This window comes from Eschscholzia californica, unplaced genomic scaffold (assembly GCF_041429995.1).
Source record: "Eschscholzia californica isolate CP2 unplaced genomic scaffold, dmEscCali1.0.p SCAF_2, whole genome shotgun sequence".
NCBI classification, from domain to species: domain Eukaryota; kingdom Viridiplantae; phylum Streptophyta; class Magnoliopsida; order Ranunculales; family Papaveraceae; genus Eschscholzia; species Eschscholzia californica.
The window spans coordinates 10,317,232-10,336,671 of NW_028238309.1; the positions used below are offsets into that span (position 1 = coordinate 10,317,232).

Here is a 19,440-nt window from a genome sequence, read left to right on the forward strand (position 1 = left end):
TTTTTTCACATCTCTTCCTTCATTAATCACGGAACCACCTAAACTCCATGATGCAACGTAAGTTATTTTTCCGTCATAATTTTTAATTACTTGAGGTTAATATTTTCGACATAAAGCATTCATAAGTCGTAATTCTCTTGTATCCAAACTCGCGAGCATAATGAATTAGTATGAAATGCTAATATGTAAATACCACACAAGAGAGTCGACCAGATGGTATTGTTACACAAGAAAACATGATTCTAACACCTCGACAAGATATTGTAATTCATAACTTCTTATACGTGTTTGATTCATTTAAAAAGTATAATATATATAGTGATCTTTATCTTACCGTATGCAGTCACATATGGAATTATTAATGGATGTACGTCGCTCCCAAATGTACAATCTTTCAGGAACATGTAGTGGATAATATTCCTATTATAGTACATAAACAAATGAAGAATAAAGGTACATACTATCTTTTTATTCAATTTGAATTGTGTTCGGACCAATGAATTTTTTGTTGTACTGAATTGTGCTTCTTTGTTTGTTTTGGTAGGAAGACAAATCGGTCGACACAAGTCACAGAAGAACTTCTTGAAAGTTTTGATATACTTTAGCTACCAAATTACTTTTTGAGTATTTTTTTCTTTCCCTCTTGTAATTTCTTGAAAGTTTTGATATACTATTCATCATTTTAGTTTTGAGGGAGAATTAAATTCAATGATGCCCTAGTTTTATTTGATAAATTACTTCATGTTAAACCCTCGCCTTCTATTTATTCTTTTAATCAATTGTTGGGTGTAATTTCAAGAATGAGATAATCATACTACCGTCATTGATTTGTACAAATAGATGGTGACTTCCCAATTTCACGTTTTCAAATTCTACCGAAGCACTTCTTACATTTTTTTTGTCTTTTGCTGCCCTTCTAGATGGACACACCTTCTATAGTTCATTAAAACTAATCAATATATGTTCATATGAAAAATAATAATGAAATTGAAGACTCCGAAGAAAGGCAAATCTACACATTCGACCAATGTTTCGTTTTCTATCCATTCTACGTGGTTCAAAAATGACCAACATTTCTTCATGGGACTTTGTGAGAGATATTTATTATGAAGGCTCATTTCCCTCTTAATCTTGTAAATAAAAGCTATCGTTTTTCATTTCACGTTTTTGTTTGACGGCAAAGTCCACCACCCTATATATGGATTTAAGTTAGTTCATCAAAATGACTTGAAAATGTCCAAACTACTTATTAGCTCAAAACTTGTAGTATTAGATAAGAAGTGCACGTCGGTACATAGGAGGGGTAATGTTAACAAGTATCTAGGTCTTTTATCATGGATGACTGATAGTAAGTTGAAAGTGAGTGTTGTTTTTTTAGTCTGAGAAACCTAACTAACATGCTGGAAAAAAAATCTAACAAGTAACTCTGTGACTGGAAAAACACGGGTAAGTGGAGGATTAAAATATAAATACTTCATAATCTCAGAATATCACGTGAATTCAAATCTTCCAGCAAATCTGTTTGACTGTTTTTACCCAGGTCTTGACCTTCCACCTCCACTATAGGGCTATCCTCGGTCGTCAAGGCTGCAAATTGGGCTACAAACTGTGTGTGTTGTGCATCCATAACTAAAGAAAATTAAGAGCAGAGACTTCAAAATTGTTAGTAGTGGTGGGCGGGATTAGGGCCGGCCCTGGGGTGCAAGCAGGCAAAGCCTCGCTTCGGGCCCCCAGGGCCAAAGGGCCTCATACATAGAAGGATTAAGGGCCCCAGTTAGCCCACTTAGCCCAAATGGTAGACGACCAACTTAAAAGTCAAGACAACCCAAGTTAGAACTCAACCATGAGCATTTTTTCTTTTTAATTTTTTAAAGTTGCTTTAGTCCACTTCTTTACCACCACCACCACGATTACTAAAACCTCCACTACCATCACCACAATTATTAAACCTCTACCATCCTACCTCCACTACCATCACCGCCACCATTACTAAACTTCAACATCAAAACCACCATAATTAAAGTATAATTTTTTAAATTACTTTAGTTGATCCTTCTACCACCACCACGATTACTAAACCTACACTATTGTACCAACACTACCACCACTACAATTACTAAACCTCTACCACCGTACTCCCACAATCACCACCATTACTGAACCTCGACACCACAACCACCACCATTACTAAACTTCAACACCACAACCACCATCATTATTAAACCACCACCACAACCACCATTAAACCACAACCGACACTATCGCCATGAGCACCGAAAGAAGAAATCTGAATTTTTTTTTGGTTCATTTTTTAGAGAATTATTTTTTAATACTTTTTTTTCGGTTAAAAAAAAGGTTGAACAAGCCACTGACACAAAGAGAATTCCGAACTCGCTGAACCCCTTGATCGGGAGATCTATGAAGGTCAGGCGAGGCCTCTCCCCGAACCCGCGCCGATTCCAAGTAACTAAATCAGATCGTTCGATTAGATTACAAGTTATAAACATAAGTGTTACGTCCTCACATTATGTGCAAGGAAAACTTAGAAGGTTTCTATATACAATTTTTTTCTAGTACAATGAGTGTGGGCCACATTTTTAATACTCGCTTCGGGCCTCCCAAATCTCAGGACCGGCCCTGGCCGGATATGATGGCTCAATAGACACGTTTTAATAAGAATTTAAAAAGAAACATAATCGTTTTAATAATTTAAAAAAATAAAAAATAAAATAGAACCGTTTTAAAATTACTCACCCAAGTTTTTGGCAACTTCTATATTTCTTGACGACCTCTAGTTTTTGGCAACTTCTATATTTCTTGACGACCTCTAGTTTTTGGCAACTAGTCTGTCTAGCATCAATCATCCTGACTAACTTCTTCTTCTCAAGTCTCAACCAAGTTTACTACCAGCAGACAGAGAGAAAACTACCCTACCCAATCAAGTTTCTTGTTTATCTATCTTTTTCAGGAGAACCCTATCAACAAAACAAAGGGAGAGGAGAAAACTAGGGAGTAATTAAGATCATGAGTAGTGGTGGTGGTGGTGAAGACATATTATGCGAAATACTTATGAGATTAGGAGTGAAGTCACTGTTGAGATTCAGATGTGTTTGCAAACATTGGCGTTACTTAATTGATGAAGATCAAAACTTCAATAACTTACAACTCTCTCATTCGAAAAAGAATCCACGTATCCTTTTTCTTCGTGCAACAACTGACGAAACCAGCATCTACTCATCGGAAAACTACTTGTTCCAAGACAAACCATATCTTCACACAACCTTAAAACAATTTATCCTCTCATCTCCTCCCCAAATTCCTCCTAAACCTCTCAATGGTTTCATATGTCTAATTAACTCCCAATACTCTTTTTTAATTCATAACATCATCACTCAACAAACAACATCACTTGTTCAATCTCCTCAAGTCGTCGCTATTAAAGGACAAGAAAGAATTAAAATCTGCCCACATTACGGTTTCGGCTATGATTCTTCTACTAACCAACACAAAGTGGTATGTATTTGGTCTTTTCATGGATTTGGAGTTTGGAAAAGCCAAGTTTGTGAGGTCTTTACATTGGGCCAAAATACAGTACCTGGTTGGAGACAGATTCAATCCCCACATTATAAAAACATTGCTCCTATATATGATTATCCTATTTACACAAATGGTTTCATTTTCTGGTTGGCATATACTTATTGCCCTCAAATCACAATACTAGCATTCAATGTTCACACTGAAACTTTTAGACACATCTCAACCCCTTCTTTCATTCTAGATCAAATGTCCGAGCCATTCCTGAGTCCACCTTGTCATACTGTTGGTCTTACGCTTTTAGAAGTCGACGGAAATTTGGCTCTTATGACGCGCAGTAAAAATCAAGGAAAAACAGTTACAGTCAAGATATGGATACTTAGTGATGATATAAACAACAACATGGAGAGTATCAATAACTGGAGTGAAGAGACTGTGTCTGTAAGTTTCGGTACAAAACAAGAAGTCAGTAGCGGTTTTCAAGTTATTGCAGTGGGACAAGATTACTTCGTCCTAAAACCAAAGAACGGATTTTTCTCATATTTCTACGACAGAAAAAGGAAGATGACTTCAAAGAAGATTGAATATCGCTTTCGTTGGGAGATTACATCCTTCGTAGAAAGTCTTTTACATGTTTGAAGTCTTGTATTGCAAAAACACATTTTTATTTATGTACTACTTTTGAAATTATATTTATGTTATTATATGGCCTAATTACTACCTTTGTTGTAATAGTAGCTAGTTTTTGCTTTTCTTAACTATTTTCTATTCGGTTTGGTCCTCTAACTGTCTATTTATACATGTATTTAATCATGGCTTGCATAGGACAAATGAGAGAAAATCTGATCAAAGGTAATTTTCTCAGTGATTATTCATAATTTGTTCTTTTTATATTCAAATATTAGTGAGAAAGAGAGTAGTAGATCCCGTGGGCCCTATACTTGGGATGTGTTCTTTATATTGAAAGGGTGCCACGTATTAGTGAGATATCTTGATTATCAGTGATTATTCATAATTTGTATAAAAATTTACCAACGACTCTTTCTCTCTCTAAAGAAAATAATCAAACATTAAAGAAAATCTGATCAGAGGTAATTTCTTTTCAATCTCTCTCTCTCTCTCAAAGAATTAGAAAAGTAAAAGGATCATTCAACTACCTCTCTCTCTTCAGCATCATCATTCATCACTTAGTCATCACCACCACCTAACTTCACCTTCAGTCACATCAGAAATGGGCACTGAGTCTGGTTCAAGAACTAGAGGAATTGGTTTTGTTTCATCAAGAAAACCAAGAATTGCCTTTGATTCATCATCAAGAACAAGACCAAGAACGAGAAGAAGCAGCAGGTTCCCCACCTACAGGAGGGGCCAATATGTTAACATATTCGATCCAAGAAATAATCATTCTAAATCACAAGGAATAGTACAACAAATAGTGGATAACAATCGATTATTGTGTTTATTGCTAGTTAAAGCCCGTGACATCAATTTAAACAATGACATAGTAGTAGAGGATCAAGAACTCTATTTTACATACGAAACCATTACAATTGACATTAAATTTCTTTCCCATTCAACAATGGAATATTATTTCCTTCCGCCCCACAAGAATCTTCCAATTCTCCACAACCCCTTCTTCCTCATTCAGTGGGTGTATCTACCCCATTCAAACACTCGATTTGGTATTACTAGTCCGGAACTAAATAATCTTTACAAAAAAGATATGATTCTTTACATGGAACAAACACGAATGAGTGTTGGAAAATATTTCATGGATGTCGATGATAAAGTTTTATTAACAAAGTATAATCCTACAACATCTGATAAGTCTGAAAGTCGTTGGATGGAGAAGCTATTGAATGTTTTCAAGGTTGTCTCTTGTGAGTTGGAGAAAGATACATCTAAACAGCAGCAGCCTATCTACTACTGGCCTGACATTTCTGTCAATGCCATTATGGGTTTGAGAGATGCATGTCCTAAGACTACAAAAAGACGTATGTGTAAATTTAGGCAACTGCTTTTCAACATGACTCAAAACAAGGCTCTAGTTGTCAAATTACTAAAAGGGGAGTTCTCGCCTACGGAGGTCGCACATATGGACCCGAAGGAACTACGGGATGGTCGCTTTTCACTTGAGAAACAAGCTGACCAGAAAGAAGATCAAACCTATCTATGGGAAATTGACACATGTTGCAGTATTTGTTCCAATTACTCATGTGTTGTGACAGACATCATTGCAGCATCACGTGCAGAAAGGTATGGAGTTTTATGTGTCAAATGTGGCACCAAATCTTACCAGAATCCTATTTGATTGCCTTGACTTTATGTGTAAAGCACTTAGGTCCTTGCGTTTTAAAACGTACACTTAGGATATGCTTGGGTATTTGACAATGTGTGCATACAAATTTTAACACTGCATTAGCATAACATTACAAGTAGAAGTTTACCTTGTAAACTGCAATATTGATGTCCACTTCTTAGAGTCTGTATTCAGATATAAAAATCACCTTTCCCGCAAGCACGTATAATCTCTTTGAATTATGGAACTGCTCAAGTAGAAATGACGGGTCGAAATTATCTTTCTATGAAATGGACATAACGAAGAAAAAGAAAAGCATTTCATTCCAACAGAACAACCAAAAAGAATTTGCAAAAGTCTTCTACATTGTATACTAATCAGGCATTAAAAAACAGACACCATGGAACGACACTGCCGGTCAACCAAAGCAAATGTCTCCATCCAGAGATGTCCAAGATTCATATAGAGCCTGTCTAGTCAATGGCTAGTCCAGCAGTAATCGAGTTGCTCAAGTTATCCTAAGAAAGGAAAGACTACATATACCACAATAGCATACGCCCTTCTATCTCTAGATGCTTCGAGACAAACATATGGAAGTGGGCCACACCCACGTGTTGCCCACATAAACTCGAGAATAAGTTTAATGCGAAACACAACTAGGCCCCTCGTAAGATCAAAATATTAGTTGTATTATCACCCAAACTGGCCCGTAGCCAGGGTCAGCCACTAACCCTTATTGGGGGAGCACCAGCTCTGATGTTGGAAACAATTTATGTTGTTTGTCGGATTAGAACCATGCCTGCTGGAAGTAGGCAGGTTCTTACCCAATGGCCAGAATGAATCACCAAAAAACACTCGACTAGTCGTACAAAGTACAAACACCATGGTAATATAATCCCAGGTATGGATATTTAAAGACTAAAATGACTTGTAACCTTAGGAAGTACTCAAAACGCAAATCCAGTTTTCACAAAATTATCATTTTATTTTAAATTAATAACACTCCTACAATAATAAAGATAATACACATTAGAAATGTACAGCAACACAAAAGACAAAACCAATAGTGATCCGGTTGATAATTAACAACTACATTAACCCATCACGATATAGAAAACCAAAGCCAATATTCTTGGAGTTGAATGATCGTGGAAACAATTTCACATCTTCTAGACCAGTTCAAATGAGTTTAACCTTACTCGCCCACTCAATATAGATTAGGGTCCATTGACGTTTACCTTAACATCTGGTTCGTCAACGACTGAATCCAAACTGAGGCACTTATCATAAATATTGAATGTTAACAAAGCCAAGAAGCAAACCAGGAGAATCTTACTTGGGTATCTTATAATGAGGTTTTCGTGGTTCTCGCTAAAAGTTAGGAACTGAAAAGACAGTCTAAATAAATGTTTATAGGAGTATGACTTTCTGAAGTACTACCTGTAGAAATTAGCTTCATGTTTTCATCTTACTACCAAGAACATATCAGCAGCATTTCTCTCAAACTTTTATCACTAGAAAACCATCAACAAAGTCAAACTCTCAAAGAGGCAACCAATTGTGAGTCGCGAGCTGTTACAGGCTCACAAATCCTAGACTCAGTGAAAGACTGAAACTATGGAAGCCTTAGTTTAACAACTACGAGTTGGTTTACTATCAGATACAACCGTTCTTTGAGAATTAGGTGAGACATAATGTTTTTCTCCATATATATAATTAACGTGTAAATAGTGAGGCATTAAGGTCAACCGCAAGCAAGAAAATAGATTCTGTTAGTCAGGCAGAAAAAAGTATATGTGATTAAGTTTGTATTATATAAAGTTCTCACATGATAAGGCTAGGTCAAGTAAAGCAAGTTAAATATGAATTATGCATTGAACTAACATCTTTGCCACGTCTACCTCAATAAGAATTTCTACATTAGGAAAAAGGAAAGCAAGCTAATAACAAATAGACAAGTAAACTATAATCTAAGCTATGGAAGGAGACTAAACATTTAACTTAAAAGAAAATTTATATTGGGTGATCCAATTACAAGAAAAATGTTTAGCAGCATTGAGGTAGTAGGACTGATCAGTTACTAAGAAAAAGCAGATAGTTGTATGATAAAATGATATCATAATACCTGATCCATTCTTATGAAGTGCAAGTTTAATGCCCGGTATCAGATGTCGAGGAACTGTCACTGTCTGAATCTGGATAGTGAAATACAAGGGCAATCAGACAACAACCCCTAAATGGAATCGAAATATACAAAATCAAATAGATACAACCGTGACTCGTGAGAAACTAGTCTAGACACAACTGTACTATTGAATTGCTAATATTACCACTTGAAGACGATCCAGAGTCGCTGCTTGAGCTACCGGAACTACTTGATCTGCTAGCAATATTTCCTCTCTTTTCATTTTGAATACTGGAAACATCGCTTACCTTCTCTCTTAGAACAGGTGAGGAAGAAGACACATTCTTCTCGTCTGCATCAAGAACTGATAATTTGAATTAAAATTGTGAAAATATAACCAGTTAAACAAGATATATAAAGGGAAATGCAATCAACTGCCGATTATCACTAGTCTTTACCTGATTTAGCTTCCTTCGGCACCTCCATCTCTACTACAGGGATTATCACTAGTCTTTACATTATCAAGCTTATCTAAAGGCAAACTCTGAAGGTTCATACTAAGTTCTGCTGCTCCTCATAAGTCGTTTCCCTTTTGTTGACCTCACTTATCTTAGGCTTAGGTTTCTTTTGGGTTGATACTCTACCAGAAGTAACAACATCTGAAGATTTCAATTGAGGATTGACATGAACTGTTGTTGATTTCGATTTTTCAAGTGTCCTCATTTCAGGAAGACAGAGTTGGGGTTTCTTCCGAACAGGATTAGGCCGACTCACTTCATTATCTCCTACAAACCTCGAATCAGTATTAAATTTAGATTGTATAACCACCCATCTATCTTCGAATATCTTTAGCAATTCTTCAGCCATAATATGAACATCCTGCCCTTTTCGGTTGTAAGCCATGGCGTTATTGAAAGTTAGTGGAATTCATTTGGCGATTTATATCTATTCTTATTCAGCCATAAGAAGAAAACTCCAACCCTAGTTGAACAAACATATCACAACGAAAATCAAACAAAAAATCATACTCAAATCAAACAAAAAACTTAGTTTGAATGCAAAATCAAATCAAACTCAACCCCCATGAGAAAAAGTAAACAAGAAACAAAATATGAACGTTTAATAAGAAACGGTAGTTCAAATTTGGTCAGATTAGTATCAACAGATAAACAAAGTATACCCTAGGTTTTTTTCATAGTTATTGACATTTCTAGGTTTTCTTAAACATTCAATTTTAGATGTAAATCAAAAGCTTACAAGAAACAAGAGTAAAGAGCAACGATTACCTCTTATTAAAACGAGAATCGAAGAATTGAAGTCGATTTTGGGCTCGGTTGAGGACTGGTAAAAAGAGAAAATCGTCCGAAATTTTGGGGGAATACTGTTGTGTTTTCTTTTTATATGTTTCATCATGTATTATCGAGACCGTTGATTAATCATCGTTTCAGATTTACTATATTAATTATTATTATTGGGTTAATTCCGTTTTGGCCCTGAAGTGTTGACCAACTCACCGTTTTGCCCCTCAATTGTGTCCGACAGTTCGTTTTGGCTCCAAGATCCACTTTTCGGGCAGCGCTGACATCATCAAGTCAAATTCAATACTTTTCTATACCCAAATTACCCCTCTGACATCAAATCCCAAGATGTCACATCCATCGGGCAATTTAATACCCTTACCTTCCCAAGACATTTACTTTCTCTCCATTAACACCACCAGCAAAACAAAACTCAACTCCCTCCCTTATCTTCTTCATCTTTCTTTACCTTCGTCTTCACCAACAATAAGAGTTCCATTATTTCAACAAAAAAAAAAAAAAAAACAATAAGAGCTTCATCACCAGCAAACCCAAAAGGAAACGTATGATCTGTAACAGATTCAATTTCAATAAATGTGAAATCAAAAGCACCCGATTTCTTTAAACTAAAGATGAACACAGATACAATTGATCCAAGCATTGAGAGAGCCCAGTAATTGTTCTTTCCATGTATCAAACCCCACGCAATTGAGTACCCGACAATAATCCCAGATAAATGACCGAGAATCAACCCTTTCTTTTCATTCTTATCTTCTTCATGTACAAATTCTCCATTAACAGATTCTTCACTACCAACAAATACTAGACTATCAAATACTAAACCCTTAAAAAACCTAATCCCGCTTGTGTTTTTACTCACCAATAATACTAGACTATCAAAGTACTACAAGCAATCAATCAGTCCTCATGTAGGCGAGGGGTCTGTTCGAGTAACTCATCAATGGAAGGATCTAAAACTTAATTAGCTAAATTATGGGCAAGAGAATTCTGGGCTCTAAGGCAATAAAGACAATTAACCTCATGAGATGAGGCCAGAGAATTCTGCCGTTTGTTTCTCATTATTTGATAAGATTTTTTGTTTTTTGTGATCTCTTATTAGCTAGGGTTTCCTTATTAACGTCAATATTTTGTCCATTCCTTACTACTATTTTACGGCTACATAAAATTAATGATGTGAAAAATCAATTTTTTTTTATCTTTTGAGACATACAATCTCTGTTCATATTGCTTTTGAACTACCACAAAATCAATTTTTTTCATCTTTGAGACATACAAAGTATATCTGTGTTCATATTTCTTTTGAACTACCACTTATGAACCTTCAATTTATTCTTTATGTTTCTTTTGAACGGTTAGTGGGTGGCCCTTATATTGGTGGCTCAATAGATGCGTTTTAATAATTTCAAAGAGAAAAAAAAATAGACGCGTGGACCTCTGTTTTTGGCAACTTCTATATTTCTTGACGACCTCTAGTTTTTGGCAACTAGTCTGTCTAGCATCAATCATCCTGACTAACTTCTTCTTCTCAACCAATCAAGTTTCTTGTTTATCTATCTTTTTCAGGAGAACCCTATCAACAAAACAAAGGGAGAGGAGAAAACTAGGGAGTAATTAAGATCATGAGTAGTGGTGGTGGTGGTGAAGACATATTATGCGAAATACTTATGAGATTAGGAGTGAAGTCACTGTTGAGATTCAGATGTGTTTGCAAACATTGGCGTTACTTAATTGATGAAGATCAAAACTTCAATAACTTACAACTCTCTCATTCGAAAAAGAATCCACGTATCCTTTTTCTTCGTGCAACAACTGACGAAACCAGCATCTACTCATCGGAAAACTACTTGTTCCAAGACAAACCATCTCTTCACACAACCTTAAAACAATTTATCCTCTCATCTCCTCCCCAAATTCCTCCTAAACCTCTCAATGGTTTCATATGTCTAATTAACTCCCAATACTCTTTTTTAATTCATAACATCATCACTCAACAAACAACATCACTTGTTCAATCTCCTCAAGTCGTCGCTATTAAAGGACAAGAAAGAATTAAAATCTGCCCACATTACGGTTTCGGCTATGATTCTTCTACTAACCAACACAAAGTGGTATGTATTTGGTCTTTTCATGGATTTGGAGTTTGGAAAAGCCAAGTTTGTGAGGTCTTTACATTGGGCCAAAATACAGTACCTGGTTGGAGACAGATTCAATCCCCACATTATAAAAACATTGCTCCTATATATGATTATCCTATTTACACAAATGGTTTCATTTTCTGGTTGGCATATACTTATTGCCCTCAAATCACAATACTAGCATTCAATGTTCACACTGAAACTTTTAGACACATCTCAACCCCTTCTTTCATTCTAGATCAAATGTCCGAGCCATTCCTGAGTCCACCTTGTCATACTGTTGGTCTTACGCTTTTAGAAGTCGACGGAAATTTGGCTCTTATGACGCGCAGTAAAAATCAAGGAAAAACAGTTACAGTCAAGATATGGATACTTAGTGATGATATAAACAACAACATGGAGAGTATCAATAACTGGAGTGAAGAGACTGTGTCTGTAAGTTTCGGTACAAAACAAGAAGTCAGTAGCGGTTTTCAAGTTATTGCAGTGGGACAAGATTACTTCGTCCTAAAACCAAAGAACGGATTTTTCTCATATTTCTACGACAGAAAAAGGAAGATGACTTCAAAGAAGATTGAATATCGCTTTCGTTGGGAGATTACATCCTTCGTAGAAAGTCTTTTACATGTTTGAAGTCTTGTATTGCAAAAACACATTTTTATTGATGTACACTATCTGTTTTTGCTTTCGAAATTACATTGAATTTATGTTATTATATGGAGTACTTACTACCTTTCTTGTAATAGTAGCTAGTTTTGCTTTTCTGGACTATTTTCTCTTCGGTTTGGTCCTCTAACCATTTCCACATGTATTTAATCATGGCTGGGGAAAAACACGCCAGTCGTATCTGCCCATAACCACCCTAGGCCAAATGAGTGCACCCGAGAAGCGCATAATTCGCCTGACGCATTAGATTCGGTGGGTCGGCCGGTAGGGGTAGAAGGTTCTGCCCCAGCCATTCGCCTGAGCCCTCATTTACCCTGTAATGATTCAAGTATATATGAATGATCACTCACTATTCCACAATGGAGGTCAAATTAGAACTACAAATGCCGCTGGGATAATTTCATTTGATTGATGTATATGACTTATTTTGAAAACACAAGTTAGTAAAAAGATTGAGTAATTCTTTCTTTAATCGATCTTCTCAACGAAACACCAGATCTCACATCAAAAGAATTACCCCACCGTCCTATTCTTTCTGAGTCAGTACCTTCTCTATTGCTATTACTATGGTTTAACTTTATACATCGGTTAGTTGTGTCAGAGCATATAAAGAAATGATTTCCCCAATCGTCTAGTTGTATCCTCCATCGGTTAGTTGTGTCACTAGATTAGCTTAGATCGAAGATAAACCCCAAATACTAGACCTATAAGAGTTGTTTCTTCGGCTATTGGACCTGCATTTATCCCAACTTCCTTAACGCAACCAGATTGCATTTTTATCAATGGCATACCTGCCCAATACTTGGGCGTCGGAGGGTTGTTGCCAACAACCACCCCTCACTATCTACGTGTGATGACCGGAACTGTCTCCAAGACACAACAAAGTAGCAAAAACAATAAGAGGCTGGACGTCAGAGTCGAAGTCCAAACCACCAGAAGAGTTCCGCACTTCGACTGGGGGGCATGAGGATACTATAAGAAGACTATGAAGAAACTGAAGAACAATACGGGTTAAACAACCCTCACCTGTCCAACAGGCAACTAAAATCACCAGGCACCTAAGTTGAATGACGAACACTTCTTCATTTGACAACAACAAGTTCAACGTACTGTTCATCAAAATTAATTTAGAAGGAACAAAGTCCCGCACTTATTCCTCAAGTTCAATGTAATGTTCTTAAATCTAAGATATCACTTCCGATGTAAACAAAAATTTAGAAATAAAATCTCAAGTATTTATCCAGTAATTACTTGTGTTTAAACTTTATCAATATCGATGTCATTTCACTACAAGGGCATCTAATTACTTGTCTGGAGAGAAACAGTAGGTCGCTAGACGATCCCAAAACACAATAAAGTGTCGGTCGTATCACTTTTATAAGTGAAGATTGGAAACCCATCCAAGACGGGACAACAAGTAGCTAGCCGTCACCTGAACACAGTAAGGTGCTGGCCGTATCCCATATGTAAATTAGCATTCAAGTTGGGACAACAAGCAGCTGGCCGTCACCTGAACGCAGTAAGGTGCTGGCCGTATCCCGTGTATAACTCAGGATTCATAATCCATTCAAGTTAGGACGACAGGCTGCTAGCCGTCACCTGAACACAGTAAGGTGCGGACCGTATCACTTGTATAAATTATGATTTGTAATCCATCCAAGATGAGACAATAAGTTACTTGCCGACACCTAAACGCAATAAGGCGCTAGTCGTCTTCCCTACATAAGCATAACCACTCAACTAAGGAGAAAAACAACAATAGCAAATGTATCCTTGAAGGAAGAGTCTCAAAGAAATCCAGTGGGTTCACTTGAACCATTAAAATACAAATCCAGAAGTCTAGTTAAACCAGAAGTCAACTCTACAAACAACATATATCCGACGCGTGTCGTCCGAACAAAACGGCTGAGCACCTAACGACACACGACGACGACTACATATAGTTCGTCATTAAGGAAAAGAAATCAACAACACACATAATATTCTAAACAAGTCAAGACAAAGGAAAGCACTAATGAGGCGAACCGCCTCCAGTTGCGTCATCGCCCCTCAACACCTCGTCCATATCTATCGTCATCTCTCCCGCCCGCTGCTCCGCCAAGAGCTCCTCGTAACGAACCCGCCAGGCCTCTATGTTATCATCCATATCCCATCTGTCGGGCCCATGCTCGCGGTACTCGACGAACAAGTCTGCACGAGTCCGTAACGCCGCGTCAGCCGCAATCTGATCCCTCTCACGGGGAAATTCATCAACTAGTTGTTGGTTGTACGCCGCTTCTCGCTCCAGCACAGTGTACCGCCCCCGAAGATCCTCCAACTCTCTCTCCCGGGCACGCATCCTGTCACCCTGCTCTTGAAAGGAAACCACCTGGCTGTCGTAGCGAGTCTGCAACCTGGAGAATGATCCCGTCAACTCCGCAACTCGGTCAACACTCTCGCTCAACTGACGACGGGAGGAGATCGATGCCATGAGAGCCTACCAAGACCCAAAACAAAGATGAGCATGTAAATATATCAAAAAATAGTTGCAACTTGGATAAGAGGCAAATACCTGGTATTGGTGCGAAACACCATAGTCTGCACCCCCGCAGGGACCATAAGCAAGGAACTTCTGATGATCATCAGAAGAGAGCAACTGGTCCCCTCCAGTAGATAAAAAAGTGGAACCATCAAAGGGAGAAGCGGAAGGATGATGCCTCCACATAGAAACCCCACCAGAAGACTCAGATAAAGGTATCGCCGAGTAAACCGGCTCCGTAGCTGGGACCTCCTCGGTAATAGGAGCAGACGAAGAAGAATGCGGAAGAGAACTCGAACCGGTACCTGCCTTGGACCTCTTCCTCTGGCCACCCTTCCGGATGTCCGCATAAGCACCAGGGATGTAGCCGGAACCCACCATTTCTGACGACGAAAAAGACTCTGTACTCGCTGCGGGAGGTGAGAATAAGATCGGCGCACTGAACACCTCTTGGGAATGACGAAGCGCACTCTGTATCTCGACAGCCGCAGCAGGAGAAGGAACTTGACCAATCAAAGTTCTACCAGGGATGAAATCCCACAGAGGAGTACTTGAAATAAGAGAATGAGACAGAAGGAAAGCACAACTTCTCTCGGGGTCACGTCGTTCGAGCAGTTGGGAGATCCTCTCTTTCCAGCCACGAAGCTTCGCAACGTTCTGATTATTGAACGTACAATCTGTCAAGAAGGTGATACAACATTAGGCAACAACATACATGGCATACTCAAAATAAATGGTAACATACTTACTGGCGTCTTGCCAACGGAAAGGAATTTGACCTATCCCCCGCTCACCGAACACTAGGTCACCACGTGCAAGAAAATAATTGGTTTTCCACTTTCGATCGGTATCCGGTAAACCAGTGATCAAAAGAACACCAGGTTTTCGCGGCTTGATGCCATACCGACCCTTGTCCCTAGAGTGACTCGCCAAGTGGTAGAAGCGGAGGACATCGTTCGCTGAGAGACCTACGCTTTGTAGATAGGCCAACACTTCCAGACACAACAAAAACCTCCACGCGCCAGGCATGAGCTGTGAAGGAGCTATCTCGTAATGATCTAAGACCCCGTGAACCAAGCGGGGGATGGGGAATCTAAATCCCATGGAGAAAGGAGTCGTGTACAGCGCGGTCCAGCCGCCATGATCTTCATCAATTAGCTCGTCGGGTTGAGGAAGCCTGAGCTCTATAGAGTCGGGAATGTTATACATGAATCTTACTTGCTGAAGTCCCTCCTCCGTAATAGTGGAGGTCGGGTTTTCAGATAAGCGCTTCAAGGATGCGCGTTTTTGCGCCAACACCCGTCTAAATTCAGAAGGTTCTGGCGCATGAGTCGGATCAGAGGAACTACCGTCCTGACGGTGACTCATCTCAGAAGGCAAAGTCTGTATGGAAAATGGACAAGGTTTCAGATCCTACAACGACTAAATGAGGCTAAGAGCAATAGTTAGCTTGGTGTGTGCAGTCAGTTAAACGAGCTTAGTGATAACCCACTCAAGGTATCAAACCTAGCAGTAACCCACTCAAGGTATCAAACCTAGCAGTAACTCACTCAAGGTATCAAGCCTAGCACTAACTCGGTCAAAGTATCGAACATACCAACAACTCGGTCAAGGTATCTAACCTAGCAATAACTAACTCAAGGTATGAATCTCAAAAACACATGCCGACAAATAAGGAAAGTAACTTCGAAGATCAAACGCTATAAACATTCAAGAACGAATCAAGAACAATTGAAGAACACTAAAATTCAATCAAAGAACTCAACAAAATCAAGTAGGAAAGAGAAAAATACCTTATCAAGGTGAAGAATCCCAAGAATCTCTCTCCAAGCTCCAAATGGCAAGTGAAACAATGGCCTTACACCTCTTTTATAAGGTCCAACCCAAGGGGTACCCCCAACTCCTTCCCGCAAGGTAGTCTCTCGCGCAAGTACATTTGAACACTGATACGTGAAGAACATAGGCGTCCCAAGGACCCAAGACATGTCTGAAGCATACGCGGGAATCGAGTGGACGACACCCGGACACCCAGACAAAACGAAGCGGAAAGAAGTTACAAAAGTTTCCTATTAGATTTTGCATTAATAGGTCTATTTCAAATGTTACTAAATATATTGATACCACCTTAAAAAAAAGGAACCAAAGTATAAATGTATAACGAATTGTGATTGAGGAACTTTACCATTTCTTCTACCTTCTGCTCTGACTCTTCTCCTCGTTGAATATCATGTTCAGCTTTTCTTTTGATCTTGCCTAAGATTTTCTTATAGTAAATAACAAACCTCGAATCAGTATTGTATTACCACCCATCTATCTTCGAATATCTTTAGCAATTCTTCAGCCATAATATGAACATCCTGCCCTTTTCGGTTGTACGCCATAGCATTATTGAAAGTTAGTCGAATTCATTTGGACATTTATGTCTGTTCTTATTCAACTAATTTTATGTGATGAGAAGTGTAAAACAAATCATTCGTAAATAAGTTCAAGTTCAAGTCAAAGGGTTTTATGTGAAAAATGAAGTTCTATCATAAACAAGTTAGACAGGAAAAAGGTTTTTTCAAGAGATATTTGTTAAACCAACTCATTTCCTCTCTAAAACCTGAATTTCTTAAATCAAAGAATGACAATGCAGCGGCAGCAACAACCTAGAATCCAAATCTTTCTACTAATTCAGTTCATGGCCTTGAAAACCCTAGATAATTTTACTTGATTGTAGTACACTAGTATATAATAACTAGGGGTTATAGAGGATACCTGTAGGAGCAACTATTTTCTCTGATTTGCTTGAGTCAATCTCTCTGATTTCACTGAAAATCAAACCCTAGTTGAACAAACACAAAAGCTTATAAGAAACCAGAGTAAAGAGCAACGATTACCTCTTATTAAAACGAGAATCGAAGAATTGAAATCGATTTTGGGCTCGGTTGAGGACTGGTAGAGAGACAAATCGTTGGAAATTTTGGGGGAATATTTTTGTGTTTTGCTTTTTATATGTTTCATATGTATTTTCGAGACCGTTGATTAAGCAACGTTTCAGATTTATATAATCCTATTAATTACTATTTTTGGGGGAAGGGGGTCAATATATGCGGACAATTAAATATGATATGTGGACAACAATTTTCATATCGGATTTAAGTTTATCTAATAATTTCCCTTGCCATGGATTCATGTTCTTCTAGTTTAATTGAGTATTACTCTCGCCTTTTTGTCACTGGTTCTTCTTTTGCTCTTTTTATCGGTCTTCCTATTTGTTGGCTACTTGGCTTGGTGTAATAAATCTTGACTCTCGACCTCTTAAATGTGTTTTTTTTTGTGCTTTATCAAGTGTATGGGCAAATATCCGCCCCACGAGGTGCCCGCAAAATTTATGAACAACCGCTTCGTAAGGATAAAATCCGCGAAGCATGATAAGGAGGCCCGGTAACGGCCCAAGACGCTAGCATGATCACCAGATCCATACCCGCTTAACACTAAGCGTATCTGACACGCGTCGCGCGATAACCACCTCCTAGTACTAAGCTATCTGACGGCTAGAAGGTTATCGCGCAATCCATAACCGCACTAATGGTGAATATTCCGTATCTTCCACTTGAAGACGGACGTTACCGGCCAGTAGCTTATCGCACACGCGGTAACATCCTGACCGTCCCCCAAGAGATTCGAATACTCATCTGACGGTCGATACGTCAGATCCTCTATCTCTTAACGTACTTCCATGAGTAATGTCACAGAATAATTACGTCGGTTACGAGCTGACCGTAATCAAGACGACCCTCCTCTACCACTATAAATACAAGAGGCTATAACCATACCAAGGCATCCAATATTCGACAACAGTACTCGAGTAACCTAATCCATTCTCTCTACTCACTTGCTCTCTCATAAGCATCCCAAAGATCTTCTGATCCTCTCAAAGTCTCTGACTCATTGTCTTAGAAATTGGGAGATAGGGGTCTGATAGTCACAATTCAAACGACAACTAGCTAACCGTATCAACACCCTACGACCACCACCTTGTTGCATAAGAGCCCTCTGGTCTGAAGTATCTCCCATCCAACATTAAGGAGCTGACGGTAACACCCATCCAGCAGTAACTAGCTGGCGGTATCACCATCCTAATACCACCACCTCCTTATCGCATCATTCATCTAGCGATAAGACGCTAGGCGTATCATCTTCATTCATCCTCACCGTTCGATCCACTTACGACCAGCACTCTATTGCGGATCCCTTTACGACCAGCACCTTATTGCAAGTCTCCTTTACGACCAGCGAGTTAACGACGATATTTCATTACCATCACCCTCTTAATTACTGTAAGTAAATCATTACCGTGGAGATCTGTTCCGATAACTTCACGAGCCGCGACACCTAAGCACTCCGACGACGGTTACCCTTCTATTGCCCACTTTGACTTTCTTATTTATATTTGATCGAGTATCTGACTTGACCGTCGGAGCCCCCTTAGGCCGGCACCATCCCGGTGTCCCAGAGGCTTCACGATCTCTTCTCTCTTTTTGTGTGCAGGTTCTTTTCGACACGTAGCCGGTCCCCGAAACATCCGACCCGACCCGACAAAACTTTTGACCGTCGACCCGTTGACTGTCAGACTTTCCGACCCGTAGACATTTTGCCGTCTACAATTTGGCGCTAGAAGGAGGGCGAGCCAGCCACTAACTACCGAAAAGACAAGTACCATGGAAGGAGACATGTCCAATACTTCTGTGGATTTCTCATCACAACTTGCTGCACTCACTGCCCAGATGCAAGAAAACGCCGAAAGATTGAGAGCTTTGGAGGAGGAGAACACTACTGTCCGAGCAGAGAACATGCTACTG

At 38.9% G+C, this 19,440-nt stretch overlaps 2 protein-coding genes and 1 long non-coding RNA gene across 7 annotated transcripts; 2 read left to right on the forward strand and 1 right to left on the reverse strand.

Annotated features, from left to right (window-relative positions):
- The first annotated feature begins 3,024 nt into the window (after positions 1 to 3,024).
- On the forward strand, positions 3,025 to 4,173 carry LOC147556120 (putative F-box protein At1g32420). The gene has a single exon (XM_086658579.1). The coding sequence runs from the start codon at positions 3,025 to 3,027 to the stop codon at positions 4,171 to 4,173; it is 1,149 nt and encodes a 382-aa protein (XP_086514705.1).
- A 592-nt stretch (positions 4,174 to 4,765) lies between these two features.
- Positions 4,766 to 5,845, forward strand: LOC147556121 (ASI1-immunoprecipitated protein 3-like). Its single transcript, XM_086658580.1, has one exon. The coding sequence runs from the start codon at positions 4,766 to 4,768 to the stop codon at positions 5,843 to 5,845; it is 1,080 nt and encodes a 359-aa protein (XP_086514706.1).
- On the reverse strand, positions 5,700 to 17,615 carry LOC147556122 (uncharacterized). 5 transcript variants are annotated; one of them, XR_015235246.1, is made up of 7 exons: positions 17,476 to 17,615; positions 17,354 to 17,420; positions 16,779 to 16,953; positions 8,417 to 8,464; positions 8,164 to 8,310; positions 7,835 to 8,028; positions 7,175 to 7,442 (listed from the first exon to the last, which is right to left on the reverse strand). It is a non-coding gene; the product is annotated as an uncharacterized LOC147556122 (long non-coding RNA). The 5 variants fall into 5 exon arrangements; XR_015235248.1 differs by having other exon boundaries at positions 6,080 to 7,442; positions 7,835 to 8,310; positions 16,779 to 16,958; XR_015235247.1 differs by lacking the exon at positions 7,175 to 7,442 and having other exon boundaries at positions 7,945 to 8,028; positions 16,779 to 16,958.
- Positions 17,616 to 19,440: the final 1,825 nt, after the last annotated feature.

What these genes read in the sequence shown, in the direction of transcription:
- LOC147556121 (XM_086658580.1), top strand. Translation starts at nt 4,766, where the DNA reads ATGGGCACTGAGTCTGGTTCAAGAACTAGAGGAATTGGTTTTGTTTCA.
- LOC147556120 (XM_086658579.1), top strand. Translation starts at nt 3,025, where the DNA reads ATGAGTAGTGGTGGTGGTGGTGAAGACATATTATGCGAAATACTTATG.